Source organism: Toxorhynchites rutilus, chromosome 2 (genome assembly GCF_029784135.1).
Source record: "Toxorhynchites rutilus septentrionalis strain SRP chromosome 2, ASM2978413v1, whole genome shotgun sequence".
In the NCBI taxonomy this organism is placed as follows: domain Eukaryota; kingdom Metazoa; phylum Arthropoda; class Insecta; order Diptera; family Culicidae; genus Toxorhynchites; species Toxorhynchites rutilus.
This window is the reverse complement of record NC_073745.1, coordinates 65369307-65385322: the sequence shown is the minus strand read 5'-3', so window position 1 is coordinate 65385322 and position 16016 is coordinate 65369307. Positions and strand designations below refer to the sequence as shown.

At 38.7% G+C, this 16016-nt stretch overlaps 3 protein-coding genes across 8 annotated transcripts; 2 read left to right on the top strand and 1 right to left on the bottom strand.

The window, feature by feature from the left end:
• Positions 1 to 1693: 1693 nt before the first annotated feature.
• Positions 1694 to 2994, bottom strand: LOC129770429 (CD2 antigen cytoplasmic tail-binding protein 2 homolog). Of its 2 annotated transcripts, none has more exons than XM_055773267.1 (2): positions 2716 to 2994; positions 1694 to 2632 (listed from the first exon to the last, which is right to left on the bottom strand). In XM_055773267.1, exons 1-2 carry the CDS (start codon positions 2856 to 2858, stop codon positions 1735 to 1737), a joined length of 1041 nt encoding a protein of 346 aa, XP_055629242.1. In that variant the 5' UTR covers positions 2859 to 2994; the 3' UTR covers positions 1694 to 1734. The 2 variants fall into 2 exon arrangements, with proteins under 2 accessions (XP_055629242.1, XP_055629243.1); XM_055773268.1 differs by having other exon boundaries at positions 2712 to 2838.
• Positions 2995 to 3895: 901 nt separating this feature from the next.
• On the top strand, positions 3896 to 6800 carry LOC129770426 (zinc finger protein 26-like). Of its 2 annotated transcripts, XM_055773262.1 has the most exons (13): positions 3896 to 4037; positions 4483 to 4970; positions 5026 to 5109; positions 5166 to 5249; positions 5306 to 5389; positions 5456 to 5539; positions 5595 to 5678; positions 5735 to 5818; positions 5875 to 5958; positions 6014 to 6097; positions 6154 to 6237; positions 6293 to 6376; positions 6432 to 6799. In XM_055773262.1, exons 1-13 carry the CDS (start codon positions 4015 to 4017, stop codon positions 6545 to 6547), a joined length of 1467 nt encoding a protein of 488 aa, XP_055629237.1. In that variant the 5' UTR covers positions 3896 to 4014; the 3' UTR covers positions 6548 to 6799. The 2 variants fall into 2 exon arrangements, with proteins under 2 accessions (XP_055629237.1, XP_055629238.1); XM_055773263.1 differs by lacking the exon at positions 5166 to 5249 and having other exon boundaries at positions 6432 to 6800.
• Positions 6801 to 10765: 3965 nt separating this feature from the next.
• Positions 10766 to 15362, top strand: LOC129770424 (zinc finger protein 501-like). Of its 4 annotated transcripts, XM_055773261.1 has the most exons (15): positions 10782 to 10918; positions 12771 to 12830; positions 12893 to 13446; positions 13498 to 13581; positions 13637 to 13720; positions 13777 to 13860; positions 13914 to 13997; positions 14055 to 14138; positions 14194 to 14277; positions 14334 to 14417; positions 14473 to 14556; positions 14612 to 14695; positions 14753 to 14836; positions 14893 to 14976; positions 15033 to 15362. In XM_055773261.1, the coding sequence occupies exons 3-15, from the start codon at positions 13128 to 13130 to the stop codon at positions 15197 to 15199; spliced, it is 1410 nt and encodes a 469-aa protein (XP_055629236.1). In that variant the 5' UTR covers positions 10782 to 10918; positions 12771 to 12830; positions 12893 to 13127; the 3' UTR covers positions 15200 to 15362. The 4 variants fall into 4 exon arrangements, with proteins under 4 accessions (XP_055629233.1, XP_055629234.1, XP_055629235.1 ...); XM_055773258.1 differs by lacking the exon at positions 12771 to 12830 and having other exon boundaries at positions 10766 to 10918; XM_055773259.1 differs by lacking the exons at positions 12771 to 12830; positions 14473 to 14556 and having other exon boundaries at positions 10766 to 10918.
• Positions 15363 to 16016: the final 654 nt, after the last annotated feature.

The window sequence follows — 16016 nt, the reverse complement described above, 5'->3', positions numbered from 1 at the left end:
ATCATCGAACCCCCCGACGCGGTTGTTGTAAACGATGAGTCAAAATGAGCAATAGCAGCTTATCATTGTTTTGATTTGATGGTGAATAGAAACAGGATTCGAAGTAAATTAGATTTCCATTATTAAATAACTAATTATTATAATTGAGAAATCTACTTATAGACTAGAAATTGAATTACTCTATTATATTAAATTTATTTGTATAAAAATACTTAGTAGGAGACCAATTGTAAGTAACTAAAATTTGTTATCCTAAAATAGTTCGAAATGTGGAATTAACTCGAACCAATAAATTTACAGCTTTGAGCTGATTTCATCGGGAACCTTGGTGATTTCTTCTACGAAGACCTCCGAACAGTAAACCCCACCCTAACGACGTAACACGCGTTAATTCGAAAATCCGCGTAAAAAAAAACCATGTCACCCAACGATAGATATCAAATGGGACTATCTTTACGTAGAACGGAAGTAAAAAGTTGAGTGTTGCTCGTTTCCGAAACCCGTAATTTTTTCCTGCAATTTCGTTGGTTACTGGTAGCTATAGTTCGGTTTTCCTCACGAATGAGGTCATCTGCTGTTGCCAGAAGATTCCCTAGTAATTTGTACACTCTTCTGTCGATGCACGTGCAGTACCACTGTTGGACAATCAAGAGCTAAGTAGACTGGGAAAGACATTCACGAATAGCTGCCCGTAAAAACCCCGTCCCGTTGCACCGCCCGGCGAGCTTCCCATTACCCACCACCTAAAATCCACGTAAGAATCGTGATAAGGTGCGGCACTAAGCGCTAAACTCCGTTACAAGCACTAATTACCGTCATTTGCTCTAAGAGGGAGATGTGGCATTGCACTGGTCTTTTTTTACACGGGTACCGCGTAAAAAAAACCACGTTAATTGGAAAATCCGCGTTAATTGGAAAATCCGCATAAAAAAACCGCGTTAGTTGGAAAATTCGCGTAAAAAAATCTCGTAAAAAAACCGCGTAAAAATACCTGGGTGTACGACGTATATTTGCTTGAATTGTGATGTGGGTTTGCACCCTTCGGAGTGCTGTTTCCGGTACCACACTCAGTGATACTAAATCTGATACACTGTCATTCTACGCATAACTGTACTATGTTCTATGCAATCCCTATGAACCGTGGGACAATAATGCGTAGAACGGTAGTACACGAAAGTACTAATAAACCATGAAAATGGTTGTTGAAGTTTAATTTTATGAAATAAAAACGTTTTGTTCGATATTCAAATGATTTCCATTTTTGATACTGTATCGGCTCAGCGTATGAAATTACATACGTCAGATATCTCAACTTCCAAAGAACTCCAAACCAACCATCTAACATCGACAACCCGATAGACCACGCAACCAGAATGACAACGTTATACGTGATTATTACAAGAAATAAATATTCGCTCGATTAATCGAATATTGAAAGATAATTATTCGAATGAATCGAATATTGAAAAATGCTCCAACGATTAACCGAAAATCGAACAAATGAAAAATTTAGACATCACTACGCGGGTCTCTTTCGAGGAAAATCAATTCCGACCGCAAAGGGTTAATTGTATGTTTTTAGTTGTTGAATTTAACTCAATTCGAGCAAGTTGTGTTCAACAAAAGTTCACTTAAAATACACCTCTGCATAAAATGAATGAAAAAAAACCATTAAGTTCGTGCGCAAACCCACACAATAACTTTACTTTTCAATTTATTATTTAATTTATTCTTTTACAAGTACAGTTCAAAATCGATCCTCGCCGCGGAATAGAATCGTGTGTCAGTGTTACCTACTTTCCTAACAAATGCTCCATTCTTAAACCGACCTTCTTCCGCATATTTATGCATTTGTTCGGTGGTAAATGGACCGTGAATTTCCGTACCATCCTGCTGCTCTTTATATTCCCACATCAGAACAGAACTGTCGTCATTCTCCTCTCGGACTCTCGAGGTGGATGGTTTCGCATCGGAAGCTTCATCAAATCTAACTTCCTTCAGCTTTCCTTTCTCCTTGTGGTCAAAATCATCCGCATACATATCCAATTCATCTTTCGTAGCAGCGGATCCCTCGGTTATCTTCTTTTGAACCATTTCATACGTTTCCTCGTAAATGTCCATATTACCCTCCCGAGTGAGTATCTCATTTGCAAGTTCAGTCAATCGAGTAACTTTCTCGCTTGAATCGTCCAATGTGCCAGCCTTCTTCATCTTCCAGCGCTGAGCCGTGGTTAATTTGGCGTTCTTTTTGCCAATCCTCTGGAGCGCTTTCTTGATCGTTTCCTTTGGTTCCATCATCTCCAGAATGTTTCGATAAATTGTACACGAGTCAACCCGTTTGCTCTTTTCATCTTCCTCGTCCTCCGAGTCCGATTCACCCAGCCCTCTGACTTCACCTTCACCTTTTTTATCCTTGTAATCGGGATCGTTTTTGATCTTCACCCAATCAATGTTATCCAGCCAATTGTCGCGAATCTCGGCTCCCTTCTTCCACAAGTAATGCCCATCCGCATCGAAGTGTCCCTCCTCCATCTCCTCTTTCATGTTGAAAGGAGTGAACTTCATCTCACCGTCCACTCTGGCGATACCTTCCTCTTCTCCCTCGATTTCGTTATCATTCAGAACATTGTACCTGTTAAGAGGGCCGTGCGAATGGGAAAGAAAATCCTTACTAACAATTCTTTTCAAACGTTTCGATCGAGAAGTCGTACTCACTGAGCTTCGTCTTCGCCGCTGTCGTCCTCATCGGAATCGAGCGTGTGTTTGCTGGTGGACGGCCGATTACTCTGCTGGTCCTGCACCAGATCGTCCAGGTAGTTGTCCTCCTCGGCGACCACTGTAGCGGTACGTTTCGACATTGCTCCTCCGTACCGCACTTATATTCGTTTGTTGAAAAATTTGCCGATCGAAAAATCAACTTCAGACACTAAAGCAAAACATGCACAATTGAAAATAAACATTCGGTCAGAGTTGACATTTGCGCAAGGGATGATGCGTCAAATTACTGCCTTTATGAATGTGTAGAATATTGTCATACTTATGAAAGGTTCAAACTAAAGGCTGATTTAGACGATGCCAGTCAGTGCTCTAGTTGAAGTATCCAGTGAACAGAGAACAGACACTCTGTTCAAATTACTTGTACCAGTATCGAACAAGTAATTGGCCTCTAACTTGAACAGAGTGTCTGTTCTCTATTCACTGGATACTTCAACTAGAGCGCTGACTGGCATCGTCTAAATCAGCCTTTAAGCCTTAAAGGCTGATTTAGACGATGCCAGTCAGCGCTCTAGTTGAAGTGTCCAGTGAATAGAGAACAGACACTTTGTTCAAGTTAGAGGCCAATTAAGACGCGTCCACATTACGCCAATCGGCCTTGGCCGCCCGATAAAGCCGACTAAATGTGGACGTACCGCCCGGGCTTGCCGACGTGCCGAAAACCGACTCGAATCAAACCAAACCCAACCCGAAACAAGTGGGTCCGGTTCGAGAAAGTCGAACCAAAACAAAACGAAGTGAATTAGCATTAGACGACATTGTGCTTCGTGTGTTCGTGACGGTTTCGTGCATCCGATGGGACTTCGGCTTCGTGCACCCGATGGGGCGTCCACATTACATAACGAACCGAATATGCCGCCTGGTACAGGCCGATCGGCATCATTCGGCATAATGTGGACGCGCCTTTACTTGTTCGATACTGGTACAAGTAACTTGGACAGAGTGTCTGTTCTCTGTTCACTGGATACCTCAACTAGAGCGCTGACTGGCATCGTCTAAATCAGTCTTTGCTTTGCTTTTGCTTCTTGCTTCTTTGGCTACCACTACACGAAAAAAGCAGGGAGCAATATACCTGCTACTCAATTACTTCAACCGCGGAATGAAAACAACTAAAGAGATTCAAAATATACACAAACTAGTTGGTTTTGTTTGCTCCCGAAACTCTGTCGAATGTTTTAAGAATTTCTTCGTTTAAATTGGATATTTTTGAATTACAAATTAATTGAGCTGGAAAGTGAGATGGCGTTTATTAGCAACAACCTGTAAGTTTACGTTACAATCTGAAATTCATCCAACAAGTTTGATTAATCTGGAAAATAGAACAGTTTGTCAGACAAATTTGGCAATCAGGCTACGGTGAACTCAGAAGATATTATTGGATGGCTTGAAGGGGCAGCAAGTGTTTCTTCTTGTGACTTGGTTGAACTGAAAGATTTACTGTTTATTTCTTACAAGCATGTTCAATGAAGCTTTTGAATAGATAAAGTATAATGAAATACCGATATCACAAAGAGGAAATTTTATATCTGCAATTGAAGTCAGTTCGTTTTTTTCGTAAAACTGGCTATGTACTAATTTATTATCCACTAGATAATCTACCCACTCAAACTTATATAGGGGAATGAGGCGAGGCCTTTATTATTATTACTATATTGAAGAATTATAATTTAAATGACACTGATGTTCGAATATAATTCATTTCAACAGTGACCAGTGTAGCTTTTGCTCCGACACATGCAGTGGGGAATTGCAATACGCGCTTATCCCCTCTCACCAAGAGCAGAAACTAGAAATTGTGTTGCAGAAATTTAGCAATCTCAGTTCCCAGTTGAGCAGTTATCCCACATGCGAAAAATGCCACCAAGAATTTATAACCGTCCACAATATCCCCGAGAGCTGCTTCCAAACATTGCACTGCTCCAATTCGACTGATAACATTAAGATAGAACCAGAGTTAATGATTGATGACCACGAGCTGTCGGAAAATGAAAACATATTTGAGACGGACTCAACAGTGGGCTTTGGGTCGATTGAACCGGAAGACAAAACGGGAATAAAGAGCGAAAACGGAGAGATATTTTTCATCAGCGAAATGAACGATGAAGACGACAATATATCACTGTTTAAATGTGAAAAGTGTGAAAAAACATTTAGCTCTAGTCAGAAGCTAGCAAAGCACGTTCGAACCCATACCGGTTGGTAAACGAAGTTCTGTCCAATAAACCATTAATCATGATCATTCCTTTGCAGATGAGCGTCCATATTCTTGTCCACATTGTCTAAAAGCGTTTAAGAATCATTCAGCGCGCAGAGAGCACATTCGAACTCATACGGGTTGGAAAAAAAAGCTTTACTTCATTGAACTATTCAGCAGAGTCTTTCCTTTACAGGCGAACGTCCGTATACTTGTCCACATTGTCTAAAGGCGTTTAAGAATCATTCAGCGCGCAGAGAACACATTCGAACTCATACGGGTTGGAAACAAAAGTTTTACATCATTGAACTATTCAGCAGAGTCTTTCCTTTGCAGACGAACGTCCGTATACTTGTCCACATTGTCCAAAATCGTTTAAACATAACTCAACGCTCAAACAGCACATTCTAACACATACGGGTTTGTAAAGATTATTTTATTGTAACGAAACTGTTTAGCGGGACCATTCTTTTGTATCCTTTGCAGATGATCGACCCATGTCTTGTCCACATTGTCCGAAAGCGTTCAATCGAATCACAACGCTAAAACAGCACCTTCGTACTCATACAGGTTGGTGTAAAATGTTTATTACAATGAGTTATTAAGCCGGTTCATTCCATTGCAGGTGAACGTCCATATACTTGTCCACACTGTCCAAAATCTTTTAAAACTAACTCAACGCTCCTAAGTCACATCCAAAGGCATACGGGTTGGTAAAGAATGTTTTACTATAACGATTTATTCAGCAGGACCATTCCTTTGCAGATAAACGTCCCCATTCTTGTTCACATTGTCCAAAAGCGTTCAATCAACTTGCAACGCTTAAACTTCACATTCGAACGCATACGGGTTGGTAAAACATAATTTACCGCAAAGAACTATTCAGCAGATTCATTATTTCGCAGATGAACGTCCCTTTTCTTGTCCACATTGTCCGAAAACGTTTAGGTATCCTCCAACACTCCGCGAGCACATTCTAACTCATACGGGTTGGAAAAAATGTTTTACTTCAATGAACTATTTAGCAGAATATTTCCTTTGCAGGCGAATGCCCCTATCCTTGTCCACATTGTCCGAAGACGTTCAAGCGATCTACGACGCTCAAACAGCATATTCGAACTCATACGGGTTGGTAAATAATGTTTTACTATAACGATTCATTCAGCATGGGTATTCCTTTGCAGATAATCGTCCCTATTCTTGTCCACATTGTCCGAAAGCGTTCAAACAACTTAATACGCTCAAACTTCACATCCGAACTCATACAGGTTGGTATAAAATGTTTACTTCAATGAACTATTTAGCAGATTCATTCTATCGCAGATGAACGTCCCTATTCGTGTCCACATTGTTCGAAAGCATTCAGACATCGGACATCGTTCAAGGGGCACCTTCGTACTCATACGGGTTGGTGAAAATGTTTCACTTCAATGAACCATTCAGCAGTGTGTTTCCATTGCAGGTGAACTTCCCTATTCTTGTCTACAGTGTCCGAAAGCGTTTAGGAATCGCAGCACGCTCGTAAATCACATTCAAACTCATACGGATTCGTTGGAAACGAATGAAACAGTGATTTAGATGTTTTGTAGAAGGATGTTCACTTACCATCGAGTTCGTCATAAATATAGAGCCGTAATACGTTCTAGGCAACTGAGCGACATTTGATATGATACTTGTTGATACTTGCGCCAGAAGGTGGTGTTATTTTCAGCCAACATCGTTTTAGAATCTATTTCAGGAGATAAATCGTTCAAATGTGAAAAGTGTGAAAGGCTTAAAATAAAAGCTTAAACAGCACATTTTGACTCATGTGAGTTGGGGGAAAACATGTTCTATTCCATAAGCCCACGTTCCACGTTGCTGGTGTATGTGAATGTTTCCATAAGAACTGCATGACAGAATAATTATATATAAGCTTCCCATTACAATCCCATATGCTGTAAATGGTTTAAATTGATGAAAATTTTGCTCTCGTTCTCATTGCAATACTTAGTGCAATTCGTGCATTAATATAAAGTGCGCTACACATACAACGTCCTGTCATATTTCCCCATGGAAATCGTATGATCGCATTCGCATACACCAGCATAATAATTTTTTAATGATTATTTTAGCGAAATAGTTACAAGAATAACTCGCTACTCTATTTTAATATAATGCGAACATATGTGTCTTAAAATAGTAATATTTACTTTTAGCGTCAACGCCATATACTCGGAGAAAATTTGAAATCTCTGTTATGACTATCACCCTTATTCCGGATCCTGAACGGGCTTGAAATTAGCAAAATAGTGCATTTTGTAACCCGTTCGACTTCGATTAAGCACATTTATCAATCCGTTCGACTTCGAATTACTTCGAAATTTTTTTTTCATCAATACAAGGATGCCAAATTTGCAGACATGCGCATAATTTTACTGATATTTTATTATTGTTGCAAAATCTATTCTGTTTTAGACTTATAATTTCAGTTGCAGACTGCAGGGATATGGTATTTCTTTTTTTTATGGTTTGGATCAATTCTCTGCGTTTTTTTTGCGATTCTCGTGGTTGCAAAGGTAGCTGGCAGATATTTATACATTCGAGATTTTCGTCGCAGACTTTCAAAAAAAAATCATCTGGCATCTCTGGAGGTGACGACATTTACCCTGACAAAGGTTAAAACGAAAACAACAATTTGTGAACGGTTTTCATTAGCTGATAGTTCTAGACTTTTGCACTGCGGACGTTTACAGTAAAATTTTCGAATGTTTTACAAATAGATCAAAAAGGCTCGAAGGTATGTATATTGTTTTTCTTAAATATCGATTGTTTGCAATGTAATAGCGAATTCGTTTTTGTTCAGTTTCAACCCCACTGCCGCACTAACTGCTGTCAAAACGTTTTGTATTCACTCAGTTTCGCACTCAGTGTCGCACTAATTCGCCCCGACAGCTGTTAGTTTCGCACTGAGATGTTTCACGGGTTGACACTCGGGTTCACCAATACAACTATACTGAACTGTCAAGTTCCGAGTATCGTTTTGGAAAATCTAAAACTAAAGAATATGAAAATGGAAAACCTGCTGCTTTTGTTTTTGTATTATTGGAATCGTAATCCAATTCGGATTCTGATTTTGAAGAGTTTATTCGCGTAGACGACATTAAGCTTCGTGTGCTTTCATTGGGAGGCGAAAATAATGATGCATATTCAGGTGGAATAAACATGCTTTCAAAATCAAAATTATGAATGAAAATTTAACGTATCGAATATTTATTTTATGTGATGAAATAAGAGGTTTCTATCGATATCGCAGAAGCATATTGAATGAAAACTGTCTAATGATGATTTTATACAGGGTTTTCCAACTTTAAATTCCGAAAGTAAATTGAAATAAAACACACTTAGAATTCGAATTTCGATGAAACTTTTATTTCAAATTAAAGTTTGGTTTATGCCATTATGTGTGAAATACAACATCATTCAAACGTCCACCTAGGGCTTGATCAGGAACAGGTAATTTTCGATAACTTTTCGGCACATATGGGGCGGTATCTCGGTCATAACTTCACGAATGTTGTCTTTCAAATGTTCAAGAGTTTGCGAAGAGTTGGCATAGACACGGTCTTTCGCATAACCCCACAAAAAAAGTTTAGCGGGTTCAAATCGCATGATCTGGACGACCAATTGACATCACCAAAACGCGAAATTATGCGTCCTTCAAATTTCGTTCGCAATATGGCCATGTTCGGTCGTGTTGTGTGGCACATGGCGCCGTCCTACTGAAACCATATGTCATCCGTATCCATATCTTCAATTTGTGGCAAAAAAAATCGGTTAACATGCGGCCATACTGCTCACCATTCACAGTTACCGTCTCGCCGTCCTCATTTCCAAAGAAATATGGCCCGATGACTCCACCAGACCATAATGCGCACCAAACAGTGACTTTTGGCGGATGCAATGGCCTCTCAACAATCACGTGTGGATTTTCTGAGCCCCATATACGGAAATTTTGGGTGTTCACATAGCCACCGAGCTCAAAATGTGCCTCATCGCTGAAGAAAATTTGATGCGAAAATTCAGCATTTTGCTGCTGTTGTTCGTTCACCCAATCGACGTATGCCCGACGCATTCCATGGCCACCACGCTCTAATTTTTGTACCACTGTACCACTTGTTTTGTAGACTTTATATGGATGTAGGTGCAAGTCCAAATGCAAAATTCGCCACAATGATGTGTTTGACAAGCCCAATTGCTGAGCACGCCGTGGAATCGAAACATTCGGGTCATCCTCCACACTGGCCGCAACAGCAGCAATATTTTCGGCCGAACGCACATAACGATGATGCACAGGTTTCACAATATCCGCTACGGATCCAGTTTGTTCGAATTCACGCACTACATTAGCGATTGTGTGCTCTGTAGGCCGTCCATGACGACCAAAATCCGTCCGTAATGCCTGAAAACCTTTTTTTATTACAGAGTCAGTTTGGCACTGACTCAGTTTTAAAAACGAGTTCGCTATATATTTCTTTTGTTCTTCACTTGTATCGTTAACCTAAAGAAACAAAAACATGCTTTTTCATTACTCGTAACATCCTAGACGATTCATTTTGATTCCGAAAAAAACCGAAAACGATCAGAAAAATCAACCGAAATTCAAATTGGTAATATTTTAATGAAAATTGTGTTTTTTTGGTAGTGTCCATTATAAATACCAAGTTTTAAAAAATCAGAGACGGTCGAGTCAGTCGCCTGCTAATTTGGCGTGGAATTGCTCGGTAGCCTCTCCCTCATCAGAAAGTTGGAACAGGACAACCTAGATGGGTGCAAAAAAATATAATAATTTTTGCTCAGATTCACATCGATGGAACGATATAAGCCATATTTAAGCTGGCTGACTGTTGCTGCAGGATAACACATAATTTTCTGAAACACCTTTGGTAATGCAAACATTAGTAGAATGTACATATTTTCTGTACATATTACCAACTGTCCCAAATTTCTACCAGAGTTTAAGAATATTTTAGTCGATAACATGAGTAAACTTGAATGCATATCTGAAGGCTGGTAAGAAAAGCGCGCATTACCCATTTTTATTGTTGCCATAAGGCAATACGGAGGTAATTATTTTGATGTAATTCAAATACGTGCATTTTCGCCGGGAAAATGTAGCTAAATTAGGGTTATGAATCATGGTTCTGCTCGACATATACTACCTTGATCAAACAGTTTCTGGGATCACCACCATTTTTATTTTTCATTTTTTTTGTAGGTTGGCATATCTGTCATTGACATCCTATAAAATTTGTAGTGTGGTAGTTTTGGATTTCTAAAAGTTATGCTGTATTGAGTACATCTGCTATTGCGCGTGCCTCGATTTTGTAAAATTTGCAAAATCAATCGTTATTCGTGAACATTTAGCTAAAAACGAAACGAATACCATTCCGCAACCACCGAATTCACCTGATTTGGCTCGGACGACTCCAGAAGATAGCGCTGATGGCCATAGCGCAAATTGAATACAATAAATGTTTCGAGGATTGGATCAAGCTTTGGCATAAGTGCGTTGCAGTCGATGGGGAGTATTTTGAAGAGGACAATATCGATATTGATGTATAATTTAGTATTTTTTATTTCCTGATTAAATCCCAGGAATATTTTGATCATGATGGTATGTTTATTAGTACGGTAAATGACTATAGATTGGTAGCGTTTACCAAAATATTCGTTATATTTACTAATTATTTCTCTCAGTGTAGTAAAAAAAAGACCGTTCGTTCATACTTTTTGGTGAACAACAGTTCAAGCACGGTTTGCCCGTCTCTAAAATATACACCGTTAGTTTGTTTTGTGTGCTCCTGGAATCTGAAGAAAGTTTTATAATTTTTCTGGCTGAATTTGCCTGTTTTTAGCTTTGAGTTGATTTAGCTGAAAAAGTGAGATGGCGTTTGTTAGCAACAACCTGTAAGTTGAATGAGAAAATGTGCAGGAAGCCGCACCATCGCAAGCCGAAGCTTACTTTTTGCTATTACGGCTATGTAGATTACTTGTTGATACCGTAATGGCACAGAATCCGGACACTTTTTCATTATATTCAATATCATACCAAAACCAAAAACATGAGCATGTTAAATTAATGTGATTGATAGTTGATAGTCACGTTATTGATTGATTCTTTGTTTTTAAGAGGCTTTAAACTTTGCAGTTCATTCGCCTCTAAAATAGTCACGTTAGTTGATAGTTTGTATTAATTTCATTAATTTAGTGCAGTGTCAAGCTGTTGAAAAAAGAAAATGTCAAAAATCAAAACAAATATTTGTGTTTCTCAAACCCATATTCAGAATAAAAACGGATGGGTTATACCTATGATATAATCGCAAGGTTGACGTGGGACTTCCGTTGACATAGTAACCCTTTGTATTGATTAAATGAAACACTTTTCGAATTCAATTGAATTCAAGATATTTGCTGAGTAAGTAAAGAATTTGAACAAACAGGCATCTTGGTTTTGATGGCAGTGTTAAGAATCACATTAGGGGGGAACAAAACAAAGTACATAGACTAGAAGGTGAGGGAAATACACACGGAGGGCGCATGTGTTAAACACACAACGAAGTTAGTAATATGTTTTTAAAAGTTCTAAAAATCATAAAAAGTGTAAAAATCGCAAGTCGAGCTGATGGTAAACACGATAGTGTAGCGCATTTTCACTGCAATTATGGTTTTATGTGATTTTTTTTATCAATTTCATACTTAACAGTTCCCCCTATTCGCAATGCCAATTCCCCCAGGCACCTTGGAGGCTGTGTTGGGGAAACCTTGAATCGGGCCAATCAAAACGAGGCAGTTAGGGTCTTTAGATAGCGTTTGGCATTTTACAGTTATTCAGGTGCTCATCTCAAGAAAAATAACATTTTATTAATTGTGATTGATGCGTAGAAATATTCCTATCAATTGATGCAAACATCTTTCCAACCTCTTAAGAAATGTTCGAATTATAAGCATTCGAAATCTTCTATTTTTTCTGGCATGATCTGTGTTTAGGTTTTCATTTTACCCCCTATATATTCCGGTTAGACGTAGTCCCACGTCAGAAACACATTCAGAAGATGACTTAAAATCCGGACAGATCGAAAGTTAAGGATAAAATATCTCATTGAAGCAGTTTCAAAGGAGTATGTTACAAACCCTAAAATTTCATAATTTTGACGTAGGACTACGTCTAACCGGAAGATTTAGAGGGTAAAATGAAAATCTAGGCACCGAATACGTTGGGAGAAATGAAAGATTTCGAACGCTTATAACTCGAGCATTTCTTAATAAATCGGAAAGATGTTTACATCAATTGATAGGAAATATTTCTACGCATCTATCACAATAAATAGCATTTTATTTTTCTTGAGATAAACAACCGAATAATTGTGAAATGTCAAGCATTGTCCAAACTCAATATGTGCCTCGTTTTCATTGGTCGAATTTGTGCTCCCCAAATGGTTCAGACCAAAAGGAGTTCCACATCTTTTCGTTCATTATTGATGTTTGGTTTAAGATTGCAATGAAAGAATTAGCTCTACAAAAGTCAATAACTTATTTATCAAAGAAATGCTGCTGACACAATGTATCCGAAACTTGAAGCAAAAGAGCTGGGCATTCAAATCATGTTAAAAAAGTGTCCGCATTTCAGATCACGGCAAAATAAAAAAAATTACATGTTTTGATCAGTTATAGAATGGTTTTGTGGTATTCTGTGATTCATAACCTTCTAAATTATAATCGGTTTAATTACAAGACATGTTTTGTTAAATCTTAAAAACAGTTTCTTCTTAGTTGATCAAAAACTTGCAATTCGTAAGCATGGCGCTATTAGTTAATATTGGTAATATTTTAAATGACATTGAATGACATAAATGATGTTCAAACATCCATCCATTTCAACAGTGACCAGTGTAGCTTTTGCTCCGACACATGCAGTGGGGAATTCCAATACGCGCTGATCCGCTCTCACCAAGAGCAGAAACTAGAAACTGTGCTGCAAAAAATTAACAGTCTCAGTTCCCAGTTGAGCAGTTATCCCACATGCGACAAATGTCACCAAAAATTCATAACCATCCACAACATTCCCGAGAGCTGCTTCCAAATTGTGTCCAGCTCCAAATCGACTGATAACATCAAGATGGAACCAGAGTTAATGATTGATGATCATGAGATGTCGGAAAATGAAAACATATTCGAGACGGATTCAACAGTGGGATTTGGAACGGTTGAACCGGAAGACAAAATGAGAATCATGAGAGAAAACGGAGAGAAATTCTTCATCAGTGAAATGGATGACGAGGACAACAATATATCACGTGTTTCTGTTGCTTATACTCAAAGAAAAAGTGATTTGCATGTTTCACAGAAGAAAGTTCATTCACCTTCAGTACGTCGAAAATGTAAGAAAGACACCGCTGACGGAAGTTCGACGAAAAACCACATACGGTTAAATACGGGTGAGCATGTGATACAATTTTCTGCAAACCTTGCATGACAATCTATTTCAGAAGAGAAACTGTTTAAATGCGAAAAGTGTGAAGAAACATTTCACGCTAATCACAAGCTAACACAGCACGTTCGAACCCATACCGGTTGGTAGACAAAGTTGTATCCAATAAACGAGTCATCAGGATCATTTATTTACAGATGAACGTCCTTATTCTTGTTCGCATTGCCCGAAAGCGTTCAATGTTGCTTCGTCGCTACAACGTCACATTCGAATTCATACAGGTCGGCGAACAATGTTTTACTACAATGAACTATTGAACAAGCCCATTCAATTGCAGATGAACGTCCATACTCTTGCCCATATTGTCTAAAATCGTTTAGGAATCATTCAGCGCGCAGAGAGCACATTCGAACTCATACGGGTTGGAAAAAAAATTACTTCAATAAACTTTTCAGCAGAGTCTTTCCTTTGCAGGTGAACGTCCCTATTCTTGTTCTCATTGTCCGAAGACGTTCATGCGATCTACAACGCTCAAACAGCATATTCTAACTCATACCGGTTTGTGAAAAATATTTTACTGTAACGAAACCGTTCACCAGGGACATTCATTTGCAGATGATCGTCTCATCTCTTGTCCACATTGTCCGAAAACGTTCAATCGACTTGCAACGCTCAATCTTCACATTCGAACTCATATGGGTTGGTATGAAATGATTACTAGAATGAATTATTCAGCCGGTTCATTCCTTTGCAGGTGAACGTCCCTATTGTTGTTCACATTGTCCAAATTCGTTCAAAAATAGCTCAACGCTCGCAAGTCACATCCGAGGTCATACGGGTTGGTAAAGAATGTTTTACTATAATGAATCATTCAGCAGGACCATTCCTTTGCAGATGAACGTCCCTATTCTTGTTCACATTGTACGAAAGCGTTCAAAAGACTTAATACGCTCAAACATCACATTCGAACTCATACAGGTTGGTACAAAAAGTCTACTACAATGAGCCATTAAGCAGAATCATATCTTTACAGGTGAATGTCCCTATTCTTGTTCACATTGTCCGAAAGTGTTTAGAAATCTTTCAGCGTTCAAAGAGCACATTCGAAATCATACGGGTTGGAAAAATTGCTTCACTTCAATGTACTATTCAGTAGAGTATTTCCTTTACAGGTGAACGTCCCTATTCTTGTTCTCATTGTCCAAAGACGTTCGTGCGATCTGCAACGCTCAAACAGCACATTCGAACTCATACGGGTTTGTAAAGAATATTTTACTGTAACGAAACTATTCGGCAGGACCATTCTTTTCTAGATGATCGACCCATTTCTTGTCCACATTGTCCGAAAACCTTCAAACATCCTAATACGCTCAAAATACACATTCGAACTCATACAGGTTGGTGTAGAATGTTTACTACAATATTCTTATTGAGTCGGTTAATTTCTTTGCAGGTGAACGTCCCTATTCTTGTCCACATTGTCCGAAAGTGTTTAGGCATCTTTCAGCGTGCAAAGGCCACATCCGAACTCATACGGGTTGGAAAAAAAAGTTTTACTGTAATGAACTATTCAGTAGAGTATTTCCATTGCAGGTGAACGTCCCTATTCTTGTCCGCAGTGTCCGAAAGCGTATATGAATCGTAACACACTCGTAAAGCACATTCAAACTCATGCGGATTCGTTGGAAACGATTGAACGAAGAAACAGTGCTTTAAATGTTTCGCTGAAGGATGTTCACTCACCATCGATTCCGTCATAAATGTAGAGCCGTACCGTTTGGTCTTAAATTCCGAACACTTAAGCTTTGTTGGCTATTAAATAGTGTCTCATTACTAAAATTGGTACTGTTCCGCGAGATTAATTTGATTTTTGATTCAAACGAGCCTTTGAAGCCAATAAAATTGATTCACAAATACATATTCATAGTGTAAAATTAAAAATGTGTTCAATTACATTTGTCTCACATTCCGAACACAATTTTTGTCACTGACTCAATTTCCGAACACTATTTAAATACTAAAGGCTGATTTAGACGATGCCAGTCAGCGCTCTAGTTGAAGTATCCAGTGAATAGAGAACCGACACTCTGTTCAAGTTAGAGGCCAATTACTTGTTCGATACTGGTACAAGTAACTTGGACAGAGTGTCTGTTCTCTGTTCACTGGATACCTCAACTAGAGCGCTGACTGGCATCGTCTAAATCAGCCTTAATTTTAGCGAAGATTTCTGTATAAAAGATCATTCGAATCGTTCATTTGTTAAACCCCATGAACCACTTTTCATCAATATGACAGTTGAGGGGCTCAGAAGGAAAGGGGTGTAAGTGACTTGATCGATTTGTCTTCATCAACTTTTTCTTTCGCGAATAACTCGGCACACAAAAACGTTCCAATTCGATTTTGCTATAGAAACCGATAATTGAGGTTCTGAAATATCGTCCACATTGTCAAATAAGCTAGGAATGTGTTTGCAGTTAAGTTATGATTAAAAGAGAAAGCCGATGAAGAGAAACCGATCAAGTCACTTACACCTTTTGCATTCTAAGCCCCTCAGTTTTAACTAGAAACAATGAGTTG

What these genes read in the sequence shown, in the direction of transcription:
- LOC129770429 (XM_055773267.1), bottom strand. Translation starts at nt 2,858, where the DNA reads ATGTCGAAACGTACCGCTACAGTGGTCGCCGAGGAGGACAACTACCTG. An exon ending in AGCGGCGAAGACGAAGCTCA is followed by an intron (nt 2,633 to 2,715) that starts GTGAGTACGACT and finishes CCCTCTTAACAG; the next exon opens with GTACAATGTTCTGAATGATA.
- LOC129770426 (XM_055773262.1), top strand. Translation starts at nt 4,015, where the DNA reads ATGGCGTTTATTAGCAACAACCT. An exon ending in GCACATTCGAACTCATACGG is followed by an intron (nt 5,110 to 5,165) that starts GTTGGAAAAAAA and finishes TTTCCTTTACAG; the next exon opens with GCGAACGTCCGTATACTTGT. An exon ending in TCACATCCAAAGGCATACGG is followed by an intron (nt 5,679 to 5,734) that starts GTTGGTAAAGAA and finishes ATTCCTTTGCAG; the next exon opens with ATAAACGTCCCCATTCTTGT.
- LOC129770424 (XM_055773258.1), top strand. Translation starts at nt 10,896, where the DNA reads ATGGCGTTTGTTAGCAACAACCT. An exon ending in GCATATTCTAACTCATACCG is followed by an intron (nt 13,998 to 14,054) that starts GTTTGTGAAAAA and finishes ATTCATTTGCAG; the next exon opens with ATGATCGTCTCATCTCTTGT. An exon ending in GCACATTCGAACTCATACGG is followed by an intron (nt 14,696 to 14,752) that starts GTTTGTAAAGAA and finishes ATTCTTTTCTAG; the next exon opens with ATGATCGACCCATTTCTTGT.